General features: G+C 48.7%; 2 protein-coding genes across 3 annotated transcripts in view; one reads left to right on the forward strand and one right to left on the reverse strand.

The window, feature by feature from the left end:
* mms22l (MMS22-like, DNA repair protein) lies at positions 1 to 13,553 on the forward strand. Its single transcript, XM_057046353.1, has 26 exons — positions 1 to 128; positions 624 to 814; positions 953 to 1,078; positions 1,208 to 1,263; positions 1,683 to 1,770; positions 1,885 to 2,062; positions 2,262 to 2,355; positions 2,661 to 2,791; positions 3,134 to 3,247; positions 3,332 to 3,508; positions 4,004 to 4,066; positions 4,164 to 4,283; positions 4,451 to 4,686; positions 6,737 to 6,953; positions 7,034 to 7,323; positions 9,960 to 10,141; positions 10,344 to 10,491; positions 10,584 to 10,702; positions 10,943 to 11,085; positions 11,217 to 11,373; positions 11,474 to 11,619; positions 11,726 to 11,937; positions 12,051 to 12,214; positions 12,644 to 12,740; positions 12,821 to 12,988; positions 13,118 to 13,553. The coding sequence occupies exons 2-26, from the start codon at positions 642 to 644 to the stop codon at positions 13,191 to 13,193; spliced, it is 3,675 nt and encodes a 1,224-aa protein (XP_056902333.1). The 5' UTR covers positions 1 to 128; positions 624 to 641; the 3' UTR covers positions 13,194 to 13,553.
* The window catches only part of klhl32 (kelch-like family member 32), a 16,038-nt gene continuing 8,179 nt past the window's right edge, over positions 13,310 to 21,168 (reverse strand). For both annotated transcript variants that reach the window (XM_057046368.1, XM_057046367.1), the window contains 5 exons: positions 18,182 to 18,908; positions 18,043 to 18,101; positions 16,043 to 16,235; positions 15,527 to 15,621; positions 13,310 to 14,969 (listed from right to left, as the gene is read on the reverse strand). In XM_057046368.1, coding sequence (XP_056902348.1) covers positions 14,808 to 14,969; positions 15,527 to 15,621; positions 16,043 to 16,235; positions 18,043 to 18,101; positions 18,182 to 18,908 — 1,236 coding nt within the window. In that variant the 3' untranslated portion in view covers positions 13,310 to 14,807. The remainder of the gene's footprint in view (positions 14,970 to 15,526; positions 15,622 to 16,042; positions 16,236 to 18,042; positions 18,102 to 18,181; positions 18,909 to 21,168) is intronic.

Below are 21,168 nucleotides of genomic sequence, written 5' to 3' on the forward strand. Positions count from 1 at the left end.
CGCATGCGCAGTTTGTCCGCGCGGGACAGAACGAACACAGAACCAATAATGCTGTGACAGTATTGTAGTATTTACAGCATTAACACACATTTTGTGATCATTACTCCCGTAAGAGGACAGAATACAAGGTTGGTCGTCTTCAAAATGACGTTTGCGTTTTTAGAGGCACTGCTATATTTATTTTTATCCTTTGTTTTCACATCTAAACCGTACATTTCGCGGATGAAGCATATATTATTAGCAGCTGGTAATCGTATAACCAGTGGCGCAGTTAATGTCTGTTGAGTAATATAATGATTACAAACACACACACACACACTCTTTTAAAAAATGAGTTATTTGATTACCTCTATAACTGCTATATGCTGAAATATAAACATGCCCACAGTTGCTATGATTTGGTTAGCAATGTGTGTCAATAGTGTGTGCAAGAATTGTTTGCGATTCTATGAACAGAATTCTTTGATAGAAAAGGAATAAATAGTAAGATGCACTAGTTATCAAGTGTAGCTAATTTGTGCTTAATGCTGTGTTCACTTTGTAAAATAAGATTCTTTGGTATAAAATGAATGCTCCTCTGCTTCAGTGTAAATGATGGTGTTTGTGTATCTCTCCATTTTTAGCAAAGGTGTCCTTGCAGCATGGACGATGACTTCAGCCAGTCGCTCACGCCACCAGTTTCTCCGTTTGCGGGTGCCAGCTCGTGTGAGCTGACTTCTCCCCGACCGCTGTGCTTCTCCTGCTCTGAGACAAAGGATGACCCATCTAGAGGCTTTTCCACAGAGGGATACATTGCTAGAGGCTCCTTAAAACGGTACAGTCATTACTCTGCACCTTGGACTCAACATTTGTCTCTGTGTGTATTTTCGTGTAGACAAACACTTCCGTTTTTTCTGTCATGCTGCCAATGTCCGAACAAAACTTAAGAAATTGAAAAATCTGTTCTTTCTAGGCTGCTGTTGCAACTTGACCCAGCCCCTGCAGAATGTGAGACAGACACTATAGAGATTTTTGGCTTTGTCTGGGTCACAGAAACAGCACTAGTGGAGTCTACAAAACTACTCTTTGGTCTGTTTAGGTGAGGGGAAAAAAAAAACTTTATCATACAAGTTTTCTGATAGATATAACCTTTAAAATTAATATCCACAACCAATCAAAACAGTAAAGGTGTAACTGACTAAACTTTCACGTGTGTTTTGTATTTCAGGCAAAAGGTGTACAGGCTGGAGACCTTAGTGCAGTCGAGTTCAACTCGTGACTTTGGTAATTGTACTCGCATATACAAAAAAAACCCAAACACAAATCCACAGTGAAGGTGTGTTGAGCCACAGAAACCTGTGAAATTGCCTCACAGTATTTATTCAATAAGTGTCTATAATGTAATTTGGGGAGCTCGTGAAGTCAGCAGCAACACTTTTTTGCTCAGAGATTCACAAAAGAGATTTGAGTCAGCGGTTCAAAGTTAAGCTTGTATCTGCAGCCGTAATCGACATTTAAATATTTGAATGCTATTCAAACAGCCTTGCAAAAGACTGTCCTGGTTGGAATAATAAAGTTATATGATTGGCAGGAACAATGCCAAAGCTCATTATGAAATTCCAGAAAAATATGGTCGGTATTTCATTCGATGTGCTGTACACCTGCACCTGTTCAATAGCCTTCACATCTCTCATGCGTTATAGGTCAAGCAGGCAACCTCCACTATGAAGCTGAAGACCTGAGACAACAGTGTGTTTCATTTCTGCAGTATGTCAAAGTCTTCTTGTACAGGTGCTACATCTTTTAACACAACCTCTACTGCTCTCATTGTAACATTGATATCCTCCAATCTGTGTTCTTCTGCTGCATTTCTTTATTTATTTGGCCATTTTCCTCTTTGGTCAGGTTTCTGCCACCTTGTAGTTGTCTGGATACAGATGCCGTGCATCCCTTCCACAAGCTGGAGGCTCAGCTTCCATCTGCTCTCCTGGAAGAGCTCTTTGGCATCACGCTTCTTATAGGAAGACTCAAAGACCTGCCCGCCAGTCTTCAAAGCGCCTTCACTATGTCCAACCAAGGAAAGGTTTGTATCACGTGTGATGGGGGGGAAAGGGGGGGGGGTTAAAAAGACCCCAACAGTCATGAATACCAGAGTTGTAATTAAAAAAAGGAAAGTAGCCATTAATTCAGAAATCTCATCAGCAAGAACATTTCATTATCTGCTTTCATTAAATATTACTGGTGCATCTCTCTGAACGTGGTTGTCTGTATTCCACCCACAGATTTTCCCTCCCTCTTGGCATTTGTTACACCTTCATCTTGACATCCACTGGTCAGTCTTGGAGATTCTTCACCTGCTTGGAAACAAGCTGCAAGGTTTGTTTCCTATTCTATTAACAGGCTACTGAGACAGGAAATAGATATGGTAATATGAGATATGTTTCTAAGCAGTGCTGCAAAAAAACTGTTATTACAGAAGCACTTTAAAATGTTGGTAATTGATGCATAGTTGATGCTAGAGAAATATCATATTCTGCTTATTGGCAGCAGGTGGAAGGATTGCGCCCTTGCTGGTTATGATGTCTAAGCACTAGTGCAGCAGGCAGTAATCCCCAGACGTGAAAACACATTGTGAGTCATTATCTTGGCTTTTTGTAATTTTACCCATTTTTTCTCTCCAGGCCAGGTGGTGTACGCCCACCAGTTTGTGAACTTGACTGGGGAGTACCTGACAGATACCAGTTTGTTTGAAGAGCACCTGTGCAATCTGCTGTGTGACCTGACTGGTCTGGCCATGGGCAAATACAGCAAGGTGGGCGGATGGCCGCAGAGATGCGCCGCTTTTGCTTCTAGATTGTTTTTCTTTTCTTTTTTTTAAATTGTAGAGAGCTTCAGTCCTACTGCTGAATATGTTCATTAGGATATTTAGTATTCGGTTGCAGCTGCAGATGGCAAATATTCCCTCTGAGTATTAGAAACGCTTCTGAATCAGAATCGGTAATAACCATATTAATCATCTTTTTGCCTACTTGTAGCTTTACAAAATTAATCACAGTGTTTATACAATCTTTAATCCACTTATTAGTCTTTATATGTTTCTGTGGAATGGAGCCGCAGCTGTAAATTCCCTTTTTTTCTGAAATTGGGTTTCCAGGTGAGACCCACAGAAGCACTGAGCATCCATCATTACCTTTGTCCCTGCACCAAAGAGTTCTGGGTCCTCCTCATGCACCTCCTGGAGCACAGACATAAAGCGATGCGCAGACAGGTAAAAACAAATATGCATCTGGTCACACTAGCGGTAAATTATGAATCTGTCCACATTTAACTGACCAGTGTGTGTTTCCTCTAGTCTTTCTGGAGCTACATGAATTCCTTGTTGAGGCCTCTGGTTTCAGGGAAACCAGCACCAGAGCAGTTCAGGGGCCTCCCCACACATTGCAACGACCTTCTGGGATTTACGTGGTGGCTTGTCACCCACGTATCCATGTTGAGCCAGTACAATCGTAACGGCACGCCTCAGACTGAGGTAAGAAAGAGAAAATTAGCGTCAATGGTTATTACGCTGTAAATATCAACACAAATGGTGAACGGGGTTACCCGCAGGAAATACACATTTATGCTTGGAAAGACTCCAGTAACACATTTGGAGAAATTTATGTTTTCTCCTGTGTGTCTTTATATGATTCTGCACCTGAAACTGCTCCAATTCTCAAACCTGGACGTAACTCAAGAAAACATTCATGAATTTTAATCAGATTTTGTGTGTATAGCTATTACCCCAAGGAACATACAGCATGCTTGCATTGTGTGGATATAATTTCATACAGGTGGTGGTGGTATGTGCTTAAATAGCTTTAAGACAAAGTGAAGACTCCTAGTTCCTGTAATGACCAAATCATAGAAAGAAAGAAATTTCACCTCGTTGCAAGTAAATTCTCAAATGAGACCCTCCCAGATTTAGCATTCATATTGATAATTACCTGGTTCTATTTTGATGTATATTCTGTTTTATCTGCCCCAGAAAAATGTAGGAGATAATTGGAATTTTGTGGAAGAACTGCTCAAATTAACCTGTAACCCCAAGGTAAGTACTGGTTGTAGTTTTGGCCATAGAACTATAGAAGAATGTTACATTTTGAGATGCGGGCTAAACTGATTATCTGTTTGCGTGGCTATAACAGCAAGGTTTACCGGAGGAACACATCAGGATGCATGTTCACTGTTGTCTCAGTCTCAGCCTGCTGTGGGAACCCAGCACCAGTGCCGTTTCCACTCTCTGGGAGTACTACAGCAGGAATCTGGTGAATAAATCTTCAAAGAAATATAGAAATGAGAAGTTGTGGTGAAGGAAGGTGTATTACAGACTGTAAATGTTCTGCTTGAGTTATATAGATTTATATTTGCATATATTGTGAATTTTTCCAAATATAGTGACAGTTCACAGGCAAATTGTGCATATTTCCACCAGAATGCTTCATGCTCTGTGAAGTGGCTCGGAGTGTCTGACTTGGGCACTTTGTACAAGACACCACTGGCTCTGCTGGCCCAGGCTCGCAGCTGCTGCTCTCCTTCTCCCCTCCACTCTCTAGACCACACCCAGCTGTACCGTTCAGCCAGCTCCTTCCACATCTTCCTGCGAGTGCTGGCCCTGTGCCTCGCCCAGGATGGGGTTGCGGGATTCCCGCAGAGACAGATCAAAGGGAGGTAAGGCTGGTTAGAAGGCAGGGAGGTTTTAAAGTTCTCGCTTCTTCACAGTTCACACCCCGGAAAGTAGGTCTTGTGTCCAGGTAGCTGATTCAACACTACAAAGTGTGTGTAGTTTCTTTGGAGACGGAAAAGATAAAAGGGAAACAGCAGAAGAAGAAGCTGTGAGATGTGATTACTAATCAGGACTCGGCTTTGTAGTATTCCTTTGTTCCCCTTGATCTTCTTAAAGTATCATGTGATTTGGGGTCTGTTAGGATTTGTGTGTGTGTGTGTGTGTGTGTGAAGGCGCATACTTGCAGGAATGTGCGCGTGTTTGGACACTAGCGTGCGTTTTCGTCTCGTTTGTGTGCCTGCCAGGTGCACTGGGGGTCTTCCAGTTCCTCTTTGATATTTGCTCCAGCCCCCAATGGAGCAGGTGTCTCAGGAGTCAACCACCTGCTCCTTGGCAGAGACCAGAGCCAAGGAGCCTCCCACTGATGCAAACACGCGTGCGTGCACGCACATTTACACACGCCGCACCTGCTCTCTGGTGCGGCGCTCTTTAAGGCCACTGGATGGAGGGATTGTGGCGCTGTGTGGGGAAAGTAAGAAAAAAGGAGAGCGGTAAGATCTCAGGCTAATGCGCACATCAGAACTGTGTGCTGGACCGTCCTATATCCCAGGCGGACTGGGTGCCAAAACGAGGCAGCCATAGATAAATCCACCTAATGACTTCCCTCTGTCTGAAATGTGCTCAGTAGCGCTTCAGACATGGGGGCTAATTAGCTAACGACCGTGGCGGTTAATTCGCCTTAACAAAGCTGTGTTGGTTTCCAGCACGGATAGAGAGGGGGAGCGGGGAGATGTGGGTGGTAGGCAGTCTGGTTGCTGCCAGACCGGGCTGGGACGGGTCCAGATTCCCCACAACCACCAGCATTCACCTCCCTCACTACTACCTCCTTCCCCCCCCCCGCCTCAGGAGGCCCGCTGACTGTATCGCTACAGCATTTCGGCCGCGTTTATTCCTGGCTGGGTTCTGCGGGACACCCGCGACGAGCATGTTGATCTCAAATGCTGGGAGTTAGGAGCATCTGCTCGCCCACGGAAAAAGAAGCTGTCCGGAATAAACAAACAGACAGACAGGTTGAGAGAACACAGATAATTCCCACTGCTGCCTCCCAGCACTCTGCTCATTTCCTTGTTACATATTACCCATTCATCTATTTAAATCTGCCTTCCCTCACAGTCTGACTGTACACTTGACCACCTACTCCTGTGAAAGTTCTCTGTTGAAGCTGATGTCGGTGTTAAACGGCTCTGTTTCATTTTATCGCTCGTCTGCTCCCCGTTTTTACGAGTCGCTCCTGTTAGTTTGCGCCAGGACGCTCGCTGTGTGTGTTATGCCTTCAACAGCAGCTCTGCTCACCTGTTCGGGCTACATCAATGTTTTGGGGTGGTTGTAAAGTAAAGGGGTGGGGGCTGCAGCTGTGTGTGTTTCCCTGCCAGGCGGGCAACAACAAGCTCGATTTGTGGCAGTGCCTGTTTGTGTGCAGGTTTATTGATCTCTCGCTGGTGTTGCAGTAAATTGGTTTGGCTGTGGAGAGAGGGACCCAGCGCCCACCGCTGCGTGTCTGAGTGTCTCTGACATTTAACATGATCTTTAAAGGCATTTCTCCACAGTGCCCGCAGGATCTAACAGCGTGCTGGGTGAGAGAACCAACCAGCACGCTGTTAGGTCCTGTTTACTCGCTCTCCCACTTTTTCTTTTCTCTAACACCCCTCCTGACACACACACAGGCGCTGCGTCACCCCCAGAGCTGAGGGGGTGATGGAGGCAGGTGATGTGGTGCACAGTGGGGAAGGAAAGTTCAGTTAGTCAGCATTTAAAGTCAGGGTTTTCAGAAGAAGAAACAAATCACCCCTTAAAACACCACTTTTACCCTTTTGTTCTCTAAGACCAAGTGATATTACAAATAGACATGAAAAGACTCTTATACAGCCAGGACATTTTTCCCATAGTCTTGGATCTTCTTTCAGAAAATACCCTAATGGCTCCTTATGTTTTCAGGGTTTATTCCAAGTTCTCCCAGAAGAAGATGCAGGAGTTGTCTGAGACGGGTCTCATGAACTTCCTGCTACTGTTTTTGGTGGTGGCCAGACAGGTGGAGCTGGAGGATGTGGCCAGCAGGGCATGTGAGCTGCTGGGCTTCCTCCCTTCCAACTGCCCCACAGGTCACCGCACCCTCATCTGGAGGGGGCAGCTGTCACTGCTGCTCTTGTTCCAGGTACAGTAAGTTCGTCAAGTGGAATATTCTTCATTTTAATATCCAAAGTAACAATTCTGTGTCTGGTCTTTTTTCTCCAGGAGCGAGGCCTGGATGTGGGCGCACAGGCAAGCGCGCTGGCTTCCTCTTTCAATCAGACGGCCAAAGAATTTTACAGCAAAACGACAGAGGTGTCTCGTAAACTTGCCCTCTGGGGCCCCCTTAGCTCATACATGGAAGGTGTGGTGGAGGTGTTCGAGACAAGCACCAACCTCAGCCTGTCTCAGGAAAAGCTGCTCAACGAAGGCTTCGATTGGCTGCTGCCTGCTTGTCGCGTTTCAGAGCTGAATTCTGCTTTGAGCTTTCTGCAGGTCGTCCTCGCTCAACTCAGGTGAGGCCCAGTGACAAATGTTTCATTCTTCTGCTTCCCTGAGAGGTATCCCTGCAGATAATGGCTATATTCAAATGTTTTCAGACCAAGGCCATGCTGAGCATTTATTAAAATCTGATAAGTGGTCTGAACAGAGTAGAGTGATCTCTTCTGCTCTTCCCAGTCTGGCCAGGACGCCTCTCATTTCTCATGCTGACAATAGCTGGATTGTGCTGTCAGCAGGAATTGGTGTCTGTAAAGCCCGTGTGTTGCGTCGAGGCCCCCCGTAAGTCTCAGTAGACCTGGTGGCCCCGAGGTCACCCTGACCAGGTGCTGTTAGAGGACTGAGTAGAGTTACAAGCCCAAGAGAACCTCCACCCACAACTCCCATTGATAGGGGCACGGCACCAGTCCTGCGGGTGCATTGAGAGGCTACGGTCACGAGGGCATTAGGGCGAGTTCAGCCGTGGGACACGGGTGTTTGTTACACGATCACCCCATCTGGAGGTCAGAGAAGCGCAGGTGAAAGGGTGACTGTTGAGAGAGTCGACTCAAATCAGGTGAGATTGGGAGGAATAATATAAATGACAAAACAAATGATAGAAATAACATCTCCTCCCCTGATAACTGGAATGAACATCCCTAACAATGTAATTAAACAATTTAACTGTGCCAACTACCCATATGAAATACAGATGGGAGTGATTATTTTCTGAGCCACAGCTCCCCCCCAGGCACTATTTCCAGTTGTGGACTGGTGGTTCAATGTATGTTCAAAATGTAATTAAAGTGTTGTAATGTAATCAGGTTTACAGTGATAATACAACCGGCATATGATGCTTTCAACCCCCGACTTTTCCACCTCTCAGGTACACAGTGAACCCCCCCCCCACCTCCTGCCCATGCACTCAGGGAAACCCTAACCTACATCCACTTCCAGCGGTGAAGTCCTATATAACAGGATCGCTCTTTAGGTTTGCTAATTCCCAAGTTCCCTCTCAGGTGTCAGGGTCGGAGGACACACATTTGCACATTAATGGCCGAGGAGGGAGCAAAGACGAGAACTCCCACAGGTTGACTGCGTTACAGCCCGAAACCACGCTGACCCATTTAACTGTTTTCTCCGTTTCAAATTGGTCCCACCAAATTAAAGATAATTCTTCGGCCTGGCAGTTCTTGGTATCTCTTTGTGATTAATGCCATGTTCCTCTGACACAATTAATGGGCAATTATGTAGCCTGGCAAATTTCGCCTGTGTATCATTATGTCGACTGTGAGCTGCGTGGAATCTGCACACATTAAGAAAATTATTCTGCCAATGGCTGAGACGGCGGAGGGTCCGAGGAACATTTACTCTTGACAGTCATCACCATGGTGCTCAGGCAAGACGCCAGTCGCAGGCATAATTCCTCAGTGTTATTCCTACCCATGACCCTCTGTTGTGGGAGGGTTTCTGCTGCTTGATGAGGTGAGCTGGCACTGCCAGGCCATATTGGACGTGTTTTGGTTCTGACAATTAATCTCCATCTCCTTGGCTTAAAGGAAAATACAAGCCTCCCTGAGAAGCATTTCTCTTTGTGAGCATTAAGACCTTTCCTGTGATATTGAGCGTTTATTTTCAAAGGCGAACGCAACTGCTGCTGAGCCTCTGATGAGAAGTGTGGTAACACAGTTACACCTGTGTGTTTCGATACAGTTGAACATGCTCATTCTAGTTCGAGTTGGTATTAAACTAGGCATGTAATAGGTTCAACTCGGTGTGGGTTTGATGCCCCTCTGCTATTCATGAGAATTCTCCATTTTGTTCCATACGTCTGCATGACGGAAGCAGCCAGGGGAAGGGTTACGCAGGGTCCCTATTAATGCTGTGTGTGTTTGTGTGTACACTCCGAAAGAAACCGCAGCAAGGGGGATTAAGTGGGGTCTCTGACGATGTCTTGTACAATGAGGGTTGATGGGTGTGAAAGGCCCATTCCGCAGTAGTAACGAGGCTAATGAATTCAGACTCTAATCGATTGTCTCAGCTCTCTCTGGATTAGATGCAACCTTGCTGGAAGGGAAGGCATTGCTGAGATGTGTGTGTGTGTGTGTGTGTGTGCGCGCGTGTGTTAGTAGCAGACTAGAACCCCCCCCATCCCACCCCAAGTCCCTCTATCCTCCCCCCACCACACACCTCAACCCTGCTCCCCCACAACCCCCATCAGGGTGAATGGGGGGGACAGAAGGATCATCTCCAGTATAAATGAGATTACAGCTCCTTCAGCTGCTTATCTGGGCTAATGCCAGCCACTGTGGGGATGCTGTAGCGGCTGGGGCCGGGCCAGGGATGAGCCAGAAGAGCCAAAGTATATTCTGTGTACAGGGGGATCAGCATTAGGCTGCACTCTGTGCCTCAAATCCTCCTCACCTTCCCCACCTCCACCCTGCTCTGCTCCACACTGCAGCGCACTGCTGCACCCAGTAATCCCCCAGGAGAGAAGGGAGGAAAAACACAGAGGAGCAACACAGAGTGGCAAAAGGATTTGAGAAAGTTGAGGGGCAGAGATGCTGGTTGCAGGTGTTGTACATTAGAGCGGGTTGGATTTGGATTTTGCATGTATAGATTTCCTTATCTGTTCTCTGTGTGTGTGTGTGTGTGCCTGCCTGCCTGCCTTCAGACGGGTCCATCAGCACAGTGTCCAGTCAGCACCCAACTCTTCATTGGCTCCCTCTTCAGTCAGTGTGGTGAAAGAACGCCACCTAGCGGTCGCCGCAGCCCTATGGGCTCACTTCTACCCCTTCCTGCGCAGCCTGCGCCTCTCCCAGACCCCTCCAGCTCTGCTGGCTGATGCTGCTGCAGGTCAGTAACTGTAGGGGGGAGACACGGAGAGGAAGAACACGCAGGAAAGAGTTGGGGGGGCTTCGATCAAAGTGAATATTGAATATTAATAGTTGAGCAGTAGAATAAGATATTTTTAGGGTTTAAAAAAACACCAGGAACGATGTCTTGCACTTACAAAGTCCTCACAAGAGCTGCATCATTATTATTTCTGCTTTCCCAGGTTTCACTCTGTTGGCATTTGATCTGCCCAGCTCCGCCCCCCATGACCTTCAGCCCAGCCCAGTCCAGGCTATCATGCAAAGTTTCGGCTGGGACGATATGGTTCATCCACTTCTTGTCACTCGTTATCTTTATCTGCTGGAAAACCGGTAAAGTTCCACTCTGATTATTAGTTGTCGTCTTCTGCACATGAAGTGTTCCTACGCAGAAATTTAATTATGACAATTCCCGTTTAATCCAGGGAGCTCGTGTCCTCCCTGAGCAGCGATTCCGCACAAAGCCTGTCAGTGCGGTCCTGGTTCCGCTGTGTTCTGCAGCAGCATCATCACAAGAACCCTGATGGATCTGACAGCAGAACAGGTGCCGTCATTAGTAGATAATCTTATATGGGTAATAAAACAGGCAAGATTAGTGAGGAGCATCTATAAGAGCCTGCGTCTTCTCACAGCTATTCTCTTGGAAATTGTACACAAATGCTTTTTTTAAAATTGAATTACAAATATTACAAATCATTTGTTGGTTACGGTTGGTCCTTTGTCTTGTTAGGGCTAGAGAATGCAGATAATCCCCCCGCGTTCTGGCGCTTGTTTGTGCTTCCAGGCCGAGTCCTGCAGGAGCAGCTGTGCGAGCTGACTCGCCTGGTGCTGAAGCTTCCTGAGGTGGACGGCCTTTTCCAGAGAGCAGGCCTTCAGGCCACAGTCACCAGACCAGATCCCGCTTCAGTCCTGGAGATGTTTGTTAAGGTAACTGCTGTGGAGAATAGTGGAGCGGTATTTATCTTTGCCAGGCACAGTAGAGGAAATGCGACCACCGGCAGTACTGCCTCACGTATTTCCGTACATTTCCTTACTGATCTGCTTTAATGTGGAGTCAGGCAGTAGGCAGCGTGTACAACGGCCTGCAGGCTCTGTCTGAACGTTCCTCCATGGTGACCAGAGCGCTGAACTACATCGGGGGCATCATGAAATATATTAAACCCTCACTCACGAGTAAGAACCAGGAGGGGCTGAAGCTGGTGTTCTGGGCTGTTGGTAGGTGTGATCCAGTCACTTTCAGAAGCTTTTGCACTATTGTGGTAAAGGAATTTCAAGGGAACGAATGTTGACATTTGTTGTTTTTGGATCGGTCCAGGTTGCATTGTGAAGCACTGGAGCCCCCTGCTGGCCACATCCAAAGCCCAGCAGCTGCTTTTTTCCATTGTTGACGGTCTGTTGCTTCCCCGCAATGTTACACAACAGGACAAAGCACTGAGGGACAACCTGCACCTGTATCTGCAGGTTAGCTCATCTATCCCATCCCCTCACTGGCATGACTGGAACTAACAGGTTGTGGTTTCAGACCAGAGTTCATGCCGATTCTCTTTTGAAATGGGTTCCTCTCCAGGGTCTGTCGGTGGCTGCAAGCTTGTCCCAGTCTCAGGGGGCCTACCTGAAGCAGCAGCTCCGTTCGGTCATCCGCAGGTATCTGGACCATTTCCTTCCTGCCTCGCCCTCCGTGGGCATCATCGCCAACCATCCGGTGCTCCTCAGTGCCTGCGAGGTCAACCCCACCCCCGGGGGGGCGGCGTTGAGGAAGGCCATCCTAGAGGTGCTCTGGTACGTCACACAGGACCGTGGACAAAGTCATCTTGGACATCAAGACGTTGATTTGACTCCACTTTGATATTCACAAGCCTCTGAGTTCCGGTGTATTTATGTGTGGTTTACAGCGAGAGCTTCCTGCAGTTTAAAGGTCACGCTCCTCCGCCAAGGCTTGCGTCAGTCCTCGCGTTCCTCTCGGAGCTTCTAAGACGGAACAATGACTCAGATGCCGCCCTACTCGCTCTGCCCCTCCCCTCCCTGCTGCGCTGCATGATGGTCAACGAACCGCAGGGTGAGATCACGCTCGTGCGTTTCTGCTCATAGATGAGCGCACACTGGGGTTGGTGAGCGTCCCTTTCGGAGTTCTGCTTCTAGCGTCCTGGTGCGGCCCAGAACGAATTACTCATTGTCACTCTTCCAGCGAAGGAACCTACAATTCAAGACCACCCTCTCTGCTCTGAAATAGAAAAACAGAGTTTTTAGAGAGAGGCTCTTTATCGTCTCTTATTCTTGTTCTTTCCAGCCAATTCTGAATAACAACGCTCCCGTGTGATTTCAATCGAATATCGGTACAATAGAATAACCACTATAATCACGGAGCACGCCATCAGCGGGCTGGTCGTAAACACATCCTGAACACGTGCAATTTTCATCAACCCTCATTTTGGGCCAAATTATAGTGAACCGGTCACCGAAGACTATTTTTTTCTTGCCTCTTCAGTGAGGAAGACGAGCACGGACGCCTTACAGCTGGTGGTGGAGCGGCGCGCTGCCACATCCACAGAGGGACCGTGTGGCCACATGCTCAGCGTCTTCCAGTAAATGACCGTTTCCACCAACGGGCTTTAAGCCGCGCGTCGCCGCAGCGTTAACCGTGGCGTTTCCCCTTTGGCACTAGGTCATTTGTGAAGGAGAACGAAGGAGTGTACGAGCGGCAGGTCTACAGCGTCCTGGAGACGGTGGCTGTGCTCGATCCCGCCTTGGTTCAGGCTCTCGTTCCGAACCTCTCTCTCAGCCTGAGACACACAGAACACAAGAGAGGACTGGGAAAGAACATCGCCTTGAGGTGAGAACGCACATGAATCACACCGCTCATCGCCTTCAATTATTTTTAAGTTGTCTAGACAATGAGCAAGTATTATGTAATGAAGTGCAACAGTTCCCCGCCGCTGACTGCTGCATCTCTGTGTAACAGGAGTGCTTATAAGAAGCTGCTGAATCTCCTTGGAGAATGTGGGCAGGCAGAAATAACCAGCCTGGAAGCAGACTAATGCCTTCGGTGACGGGAGCAGCCCCCTGACCCACCGGCACCCCTGAGAAACACACGTTTATTCCAAAACCTTCGGTCCTGTAAATCAACCAGACTGCAGCAACCATAACACACAGCTGAGTTCCGACGCGTCAACCCTCTTTATTTTATCTCAGTGGTGCCGACAGAAATGGACACATTTAGCAGAAGTCTGACTACAAAATACACACAAACATCATGACATTGTTGTGTCTTGTACCAGCTAATGTACATTTCTATTGCATTTGAATTTGGTAAGTAGCAATCGTGCTTTATGTACCGATCCCGGTTGTAACATCATGTATATACTTTAAATGACTTAATAAATATGAATTCCAAGTGAGTGACGTGAGTTTTGATATGGGCACACGTGGTTATGCCGGCCGCTTCTGGATCTGTCTCTGCTCGGAGCTATAAATTACCCATTTGATGACCATCATAGGAGAATGGGGGGGGGGGGTGAAGCACTGCGCTCCAATTCTCCCTCGCCCTCTCCAAGTCGCAGCAATATCACGCAATCCAGCTTTGGTTCGGGCCTAATCACACGAAGATTCGCTCCCGTCTCTCACAATCACCGAGTCCCATTTACCGCCGTCGCCGGCCGTTTCCGAGCCTCGTCGCCACGCGTCCCTTCATCTCTTCAACGCCGCGTTCCTTCATCAGCATTAGAAGTGATGCGGGCAGGAGAAAAGGAGCGTGGGTAATTCTTTAGTCAACGTCGCGGCGAAAAGAAGCCATTTCGCATCACCCCTCTCATTCAGTACCGACGATTCTGAAAATGTCCACTATTCTTTTGTTTCGGAGCGATGACACAGTGCAGGGGGGCCCGATTTCTAAGAGCACAGAGGAAGGTTATTGTGTTATACAAAACAAAACGCACACACCAGGAGTGCCGAAGCATCCTCTCAGGTCAACAACGTCCACACAAACTTCAGAGTAATTAAATAATTTCATGGTCGCCCGAAGCCGGCGAGCCTCAGGCTGTTGACATTTGCTAACCTAATCTGTGGTTTCAGAACACGTGCGCGCGGGCCAAGGCGGGCTTTGTTGATCTCTTGAAAAGTGTAAGCGCGCACGTTTTGCAGGCCACCACAGTGATAATAGAGGTTTGATGGTTTGATAGCGGGAAAAGCGTCTTTACCAGATTACAAAGAAGGACAAAGTCTTTGAACTGCCGTGGACGGCCGCGGCATTTCAGAAATGTCTGCTTACCACCTAATTGGTAATAGGATTGACATTTTCTTCATGTCCCGGGGAATAATAATCCCCACAGATTTCTTTTCCCCCCCCCACAACTTGCATGTGTCTTCGCTGGACATCATAAATTGAGGATCCGCCTTTGGGGAAATGCACCAGATATGCTTCATTATTGAGACAGCCGCCTGTTTTTCAGTTTCCTCCGAGCTTCCACCGTAATGGGCTTCGTGCGGAACAAGAAAGGCATTGCTAATGCGTTCGGAAATCCCTGTGCTCTCACGCCAGAGACGACAGCTTCAAAAATAAACACCATCGAGCCACAGCTGCAAACTCCGAGCGTCCGCACTTAAAAGGAGGCTCGTCCTTTCTGCAGGGTTCTGACGTCTGATTGGCCGGCGCTCTAGACGGCTCCTATCCTGTGATGGGGCACTTGTAAAGTCTGCAGGTTTGGGCAGGTGAAGTAGGGAGCGGGGAGGAAAGATGTGGCGATCCCGTTGGAGGCAAACGGGAGCGTTGGTCCGTAAAAAACCTCCTCCTTCCCATCGGTACTCAGATCCAGCACCTGAGGACAGACCAATAACATATTGTGTTTTTGAACCATTTTTGCCCCACGAAATACAAATTAGCCACAAAATAGTGGGAAAATGTTCAGTTCTCATCACTACATGGTTCCCTAAGCATTACTCACCAGCCTCTCACTGCTGTTAGTACCATTAATTGGGTGATTAATACCAGATAGTGATGAAATAAAAGGGCCTTCACACCAGTATTACCAGTAGTATTACAACTCCCAAAAAGCAATTCTCCAACTCCGCCGTAGAGAGGCAGAAAATGTTAACTGCTCCGCACTTATATAAGGCTTTTCTGCCTTAATGTGCCAACCACTTTAAATGTTTGCCTCTTATTCTCGCAAACACACGCCCACACGCGAGGTGCAGGTCAGACCATCTGGAGAAAATGCGGTTCAGTGGGTTTTTTTTTTCTGAAGGTCAAGTGTGCGCGCAGCTTCAAATTTTCACAAAGAGGAGGAGAATGCGCGGGAGCGGAGATTCGTCGATAAAATATCCGAATTTCTGTGGCCCCGGCGCGCCGCGGCCTCCTCGGGTCGGAACCGCTCACCTGAATGCACGCCAAGGGCTCGTTGGTCCAAATGGAGTAGCCCCCGACCACGTAGATCCTGTCGTCGTGGACGGCGACTCCGGACTCGTTCTGACCTGCGGTGGAGAAAGAGGCCAGAGGTTTCTTCTCAAGCTCATTCCAATATTGTTAAAAGTGCTGAAAATTTAACAACAGTTTGGGAAATAAATACGCCCATATTATACAAACGGAGTAAATGGATTTAATATGACGATGGGTATTGATAATATCACAATTTTCTTAAATAAACACGACTGGAAGTACCAGGGCCCAACCTCACCTCCTACACTTTATTTTAAACACTATAAATAGTGAAGTATAAGTCAAATATTAGCTTCTTAAATGGAGCGGAAGCAGATAATGTGAATAAATTACTTCAAAAAGTTGCCCTGGGTTAATGCATTTCCACTCACTCATTATCCATTATCCGGTTAGTTTCAACAGATTAATCCGGACTAGGAATATTAAACGCGTGCGCGGTTCCTCCACGCCGCCCACCTGTGAGCAGGCTGAAGGAGCAGCGCGTCCACTGGTCCACGTCCATGTTGTAGGAGTCAATATGGCGCACCAGGATGCGGTCGTTGTTGTAGTCCAAGTCGTTCCCCCCCAGCACGTACAGCTGCCTCCTCACCGCCGCCATCACGTGGTAAACTCGCCTCTGCAGCATGGGACTGCGGGCCAGCCACTGGTCCTGATGGGGAGCGGGGTGGAGGTGGTGGGGGAGGGGGGGGGGAACAGATGGAGGGGAAGAAAGGGGGAAGAAAGTGATGCAGATGAGAGGAAGGTGAGATGTATGAGGAGGGAGGGTGGCAGAAAGAGAGAGGGTGAATAAGAAGATTAATATTTAAGCATATCCATGCATGGGTAATTGATGTATGCTCAGTTCTGGATAAATAACGTGACACTGGAGCTCCGGATCGTACTAATGACTTCCCTGCCTGTTTCTAATCATATGTTTCAGACACTCCATTTTGCACCGAAGATCCCAGCTCATTTCACTAAGTGTGGGGAAGCTTATTTTGCGTCCCTGTGTGTGTGTGCGCGATCGAGGCGGAGAATGAGTGTGTGTGTGTCTGCTGGGAGCTGACGGGTGGCCATCTGTTGAGGGTAGAGTGGGTGGGGGGTTGCTGTTGCTCTGGCAGGTGAATGTAGATCCGCGGTGAATACAAATGAGACGCGCTCCCTCTCTCTTTCGCTCACTCCTGCCTTCCTGCGCCTCCACGCCAGCGTGCGCAAACACGGGCCCATATGGATGCGCACCTCTTCCGTGCGCCCATAGCTGCACATGCGGCCACGCACAGATCCGGACCCTCTTCAACAGCTGGTCTGTATACGTGCACAAACGCGAACCGGAGCTCGCCACATTCCGACGCCGAGGCTCCCGACTGTCGCGGAAGATTCCATCACAATAACGGCGCTCCCAGATATTCTGCTTTACCCTGAGAAATGGATTTTTTTTAAAAACGGGAATAATTAGCAACAAGCCAGAATGCAATTTGTCACCAGTCCTCGCTCTCTGAATAAAACTGTAAAGTTAAAAATAAATAACTCAAGCTGCTTTCCTGCATTTCACAACGCCGCTGCTTTCGGTTAATTTCCAGATGGTGTAAAAATCAATTAGCAGACTCTTGACACCTGCCTGCTGTGCACCGTCCTCGTGGTGAACGGAACGTCTGCCTTAATGTCGGCACCAAAAGCCACCGTTCCTGCGGCGGCGCGGCGCACGCGCGCAACGCTGTCGGGATGGACGCGCCGCGGCGCCCCGACACTTACGGGACTGGCGAGATTTACTCTCCGTTGCTTTGTTATGGCGGGAAAGTTGTCTCTGCGCCAACAAATGCACCGGAAGAGTCAACGCGAGAGGTTGGTTTGTTTTGATACGCAGGTCAAGACGGGTTTTTCCATCTGACAAGTGGGAGTTTTGGCAAAGGCTGCATTTCCTGTTAGGTGGAAGAAAAAGCAGCGAGGTCAAACTCGTCTTCAGTACATCAGACTCATGTGTGGAAGCAGACATGCCCGGAGCTCTGGGGACCAACTATTACGCACAGGAACTATTAAAAACCAGCAGCATCAAGAGTCAAAATACACAAAAACTTTTTTATAGCCGACTTCTTTGGCTGTTTTAGAGGAATCACAGGGATATAAGTGCCTTCATTTAAAGGCAGTATTACAGGAGGGGCTATTATCTTTGCACATCCCGGAAAATGGCCGGACCATTAACATTCATTTGAAGTTGCGGCCACTTGCAAGATGGAAGTCTAATATTTACTTTATTTTACAATTTTCACTGGCTTCGTCGCTGACGTTAGCATCAGGCGGAGCCGTTTCAGCCGCTCCCTGAACGTATTGATTCAAGCCGATGATGAACCTCTCCAACAGGAATATGCTGCCTACGCTATTGTGGTCAGCGTACAAAGGCCGGACCATTATGACCATTATGACTCCTGATGGGAGCGGTGGACCACTGGAGCTCGATGGCCGATCAGCTGATCAGTTACCTGGTCGGGGTCGTACACCATCAGCCGGTTCTGGTACTGAGCTGTGTTCGTGACCCCGCCTGCAGAACAGAGGGACAACATTCAGAGAGCAGTTTGGAGGCGCCCCGGCGAGCCCGCCTCAGTGCTTAGGTGTGGTCACCTGAGATCCAGAGGAGGTCGTCGGCCACACAGCCGGCGTGGCAGGACAGCGAGCGGTCGAAAGGCTGCACAAACATCCACTTGTTCCTCTTGGGGCAGTAGCGCTCCACAGAGGGCAACACCTGCCTCAGCTCGTTCCTGCCCCCCACGGCGTACAGGTACTGGCCCAGAGCCCCCAGGACAAAGTGTTCTCTGCAAGCCTTCATGGGGGCGATCTCAGTCCAGCAGTTGCCCCTGGGGTCGTATCTGCAAGCGGTCCGAACCGCGCACGTCCTCCCGGTGGCGTGCTCCACCTCCCCGCCCACAACGAACAGGAAGTTCCCCATTACGGCCACGCAGTGGTGGCTGCGGCCAGTGGGCATGGGGGCCAGCTCGCTCCAGTTCGACCCCCCGGCGACGCGCACGTGCTCCTGCGCGGAAGGGTTGAAGTAGCGCAGCTCCCTGACCCTGCTCACCTCGCGCTTCCTCCCACCGACGATGTAGAGGGTGAGCGACTGGAAGCGGGGCCTGGTGCGGTCCGACTGGTGCAGGGGCTGGGCGAAGGTGGCGTGGTGGTAGTCCAGGGCCTCCTCCACCAGGGTGGCGACGGTGGGGCTGGACTGGACCAGAGCGTGGCTACGGGCGAGGTGGTGCAGCGTGGGGACGTCCATGAGGCCGTAGCGGACGTGCTGGAGCAGATCTTCGGTGTACTGGTAGCGGCAGTCGTGTTCGAGCCACATGACGACCAGCTGCAGAGGAACCAGATCAGCTGAGGTTTCACATTCATGTCAAAGGATCCAGTTTTTGTGCGATCTCTACTGTAAGAGACTTCCTCCCTCGCTGCGGGGGCACGGAACACTCAAGTGTAATCATTCACATCGATGTGTGACCAATACTGTCGAGCCTTTTGTTAAATTCTGTGGTTTTAAACGCATTCCCTGCTTTTGATAATGACTCCAGATCACAGCTAATGTGGCTTTTTAGAGTCCAGAGAAGACAAAAACGGCGCAGAAGAACACGAAGCATTAATCTTGACGGTCAGCCCCTCTCCTCCCCCTAAATATTTTCATATGGTCACGACGACCAGGGTGAAGAACAAAGAGACAGAGGAGAAGAAGAGGTCAGAAGGGGTGGAAGAGAGAGCAGGAAGTCAGGACGGAGCATCGAGAGTGAGAGAGTGGAACTGCTAATCATAAACATATTTCTCAGTGCCTGCAGCTATTAGGGCTAAACTGAAGCAACACACGCGCAGGCAGGCACATGCACACGCACTTATTAATCAGCAGCATTCAATATAGACTGTAAATATCCACAGGCAGCGTCCTTTGTTTAATGCAGGCAAACTGGGTTGCAAAGAAGGGATTTAATTGAACTCGAGAGCTGTGGAAGGTTATTTAGCTGTGACGAGGTGTGAATGTGGGCGAGATGACTGCAGATCACTGATACCATTATCGGCAAAACAAAGTGGGCTTGAGAGCGGTCTGAGGCAGCGCCGCCAAGAACTTCACAGAGCGCCGAAGACGGTTTTGATGGCTGGCCGCAGCCAAATCGGGACGAAATGAACGCCGGGTCCACACCAGAAACAACAAACTGCGCATTTAGCTTTGGGCGCTAGCAGAGAAAGCATGAAATCAAAAACTCAACGATGTGAAATGAACATTTATTTCCCCCTTCAGCAGAAGTCAGAGCGCAACAGAAACCCAGGCTGATAACACTCAGCACAGACTAATGTGATCCACTTTAATGCAGCATTTTAAAAAAAATAAAACCTAAATTATTCCACTGAATTAAAGGTGTGTCCTTGTGTTGTTATTACGCCTCGTAGACGCGCATCTCACTGAAAGTGTTACTCAACTCATATGCGAGTCAGGATCATCTCTTTGTAGTATCTGTGCCACTCTCCTGTCTCTTTCCTCTGCCGCTCACCCTGCCTCCCTCCTCCTCATTGCTCTGAAGTGACAGTATGTGTGTGTGTGTGTGTGTGTGTGTGTGTGTGTGTGTGTGTGTGTGTGTGTGTGTGTGTGTGTGTTTCAGTGTGCGTGCAAGATGGCAGCTGACTGTGAAGGTCATGCTGCATCACACAACTTCCTCAGGGCACAGAATAAATCAACTCCTTCTCCCCCTCTGTACTGAAAGAAAGTGTGTGTGTGTGTGTGTGTGTGTGTGTGTGTGTGTGTGTGTGTGTGTGTGTGTGTGTGTGTGTGTGTGTGTGTGGAGAGCGAGGCCACAAAAGAGAGGGAGTGAGAGAGTGAACGAGATAGTGAGGCAAAAAGGTAAGGGGAGGGGGAAACTACAGAATGGCAGAGCAAAGGGTGGCGAGAAAGGGGAAAAAAAGAAAAACAAAGGCGCAGAAAATGTGATTTCCAGAGCATGAGGGACTCTAAGAAAACTCCGGGTGACGATGATTGACGGCTGAGCTATATCGGTCCACTATTGGCGTGCACCCCCCCCCCCCTTTCTTTTTTTTTCGGACGACAGCTCCGGCTTGCCGTTCGCTTCCGTCTGATGCCCAAATTAACCTTCTGGGTGAAGTGAAGGAGGCCCAAAGCAGCCTAATCAGAGGCTGATTATGGCAGCGGCGGCTGGCTAAAGGGTCAGGGTAATTGTGCCATCAGAGGCCTGATTGTTTTCAATCAGACGGGCGGCCGAGTGACAGCTGGGGGATTGGGGCCCTGATGGAGCCTCGGTGGGCCTAATCAGAGAAGGGAAGGGGGAGAGAGACAGCAAAGAGGAGAGAGAGAGCGAGAAAGAGGGAAGGAGGGGGAGGGCTGATTGGTGCAAATGAACAGTCAAAACAGAAGTCCCCACCCTGCATCGCTGCTCCACTCCACAGTCCCTGCAGTTCACCACACACAAACATTCGTGCACGCACGTCACACGTGTGTCCGTCCGTGCACAGGCGTAAACAGCCCTTCCCACCGCACATCAATATTAAAATAAACAAACAACGCGTGGCGACGCTGCCGGCAGCCTTTCATTTGTTTCTTTGTAGTCTGTCATGTCATGAGT

Source organism: Takifugu flavidus, chromosome 10 (assembly GCF_003711565.1).
Source record: "Takifugu flavidus isolate HTHZ2018 chromosome 10, ASM371156v2, whole genome shotgun sequence".
In the NCBI taxonomy this organism is placed as follows: Eukaryota; Metazoa; Chordata; class Actinopteri; order Tetraodontiformes; family Tetraodontidae; genus Takifugu; species Takifugu flavidus.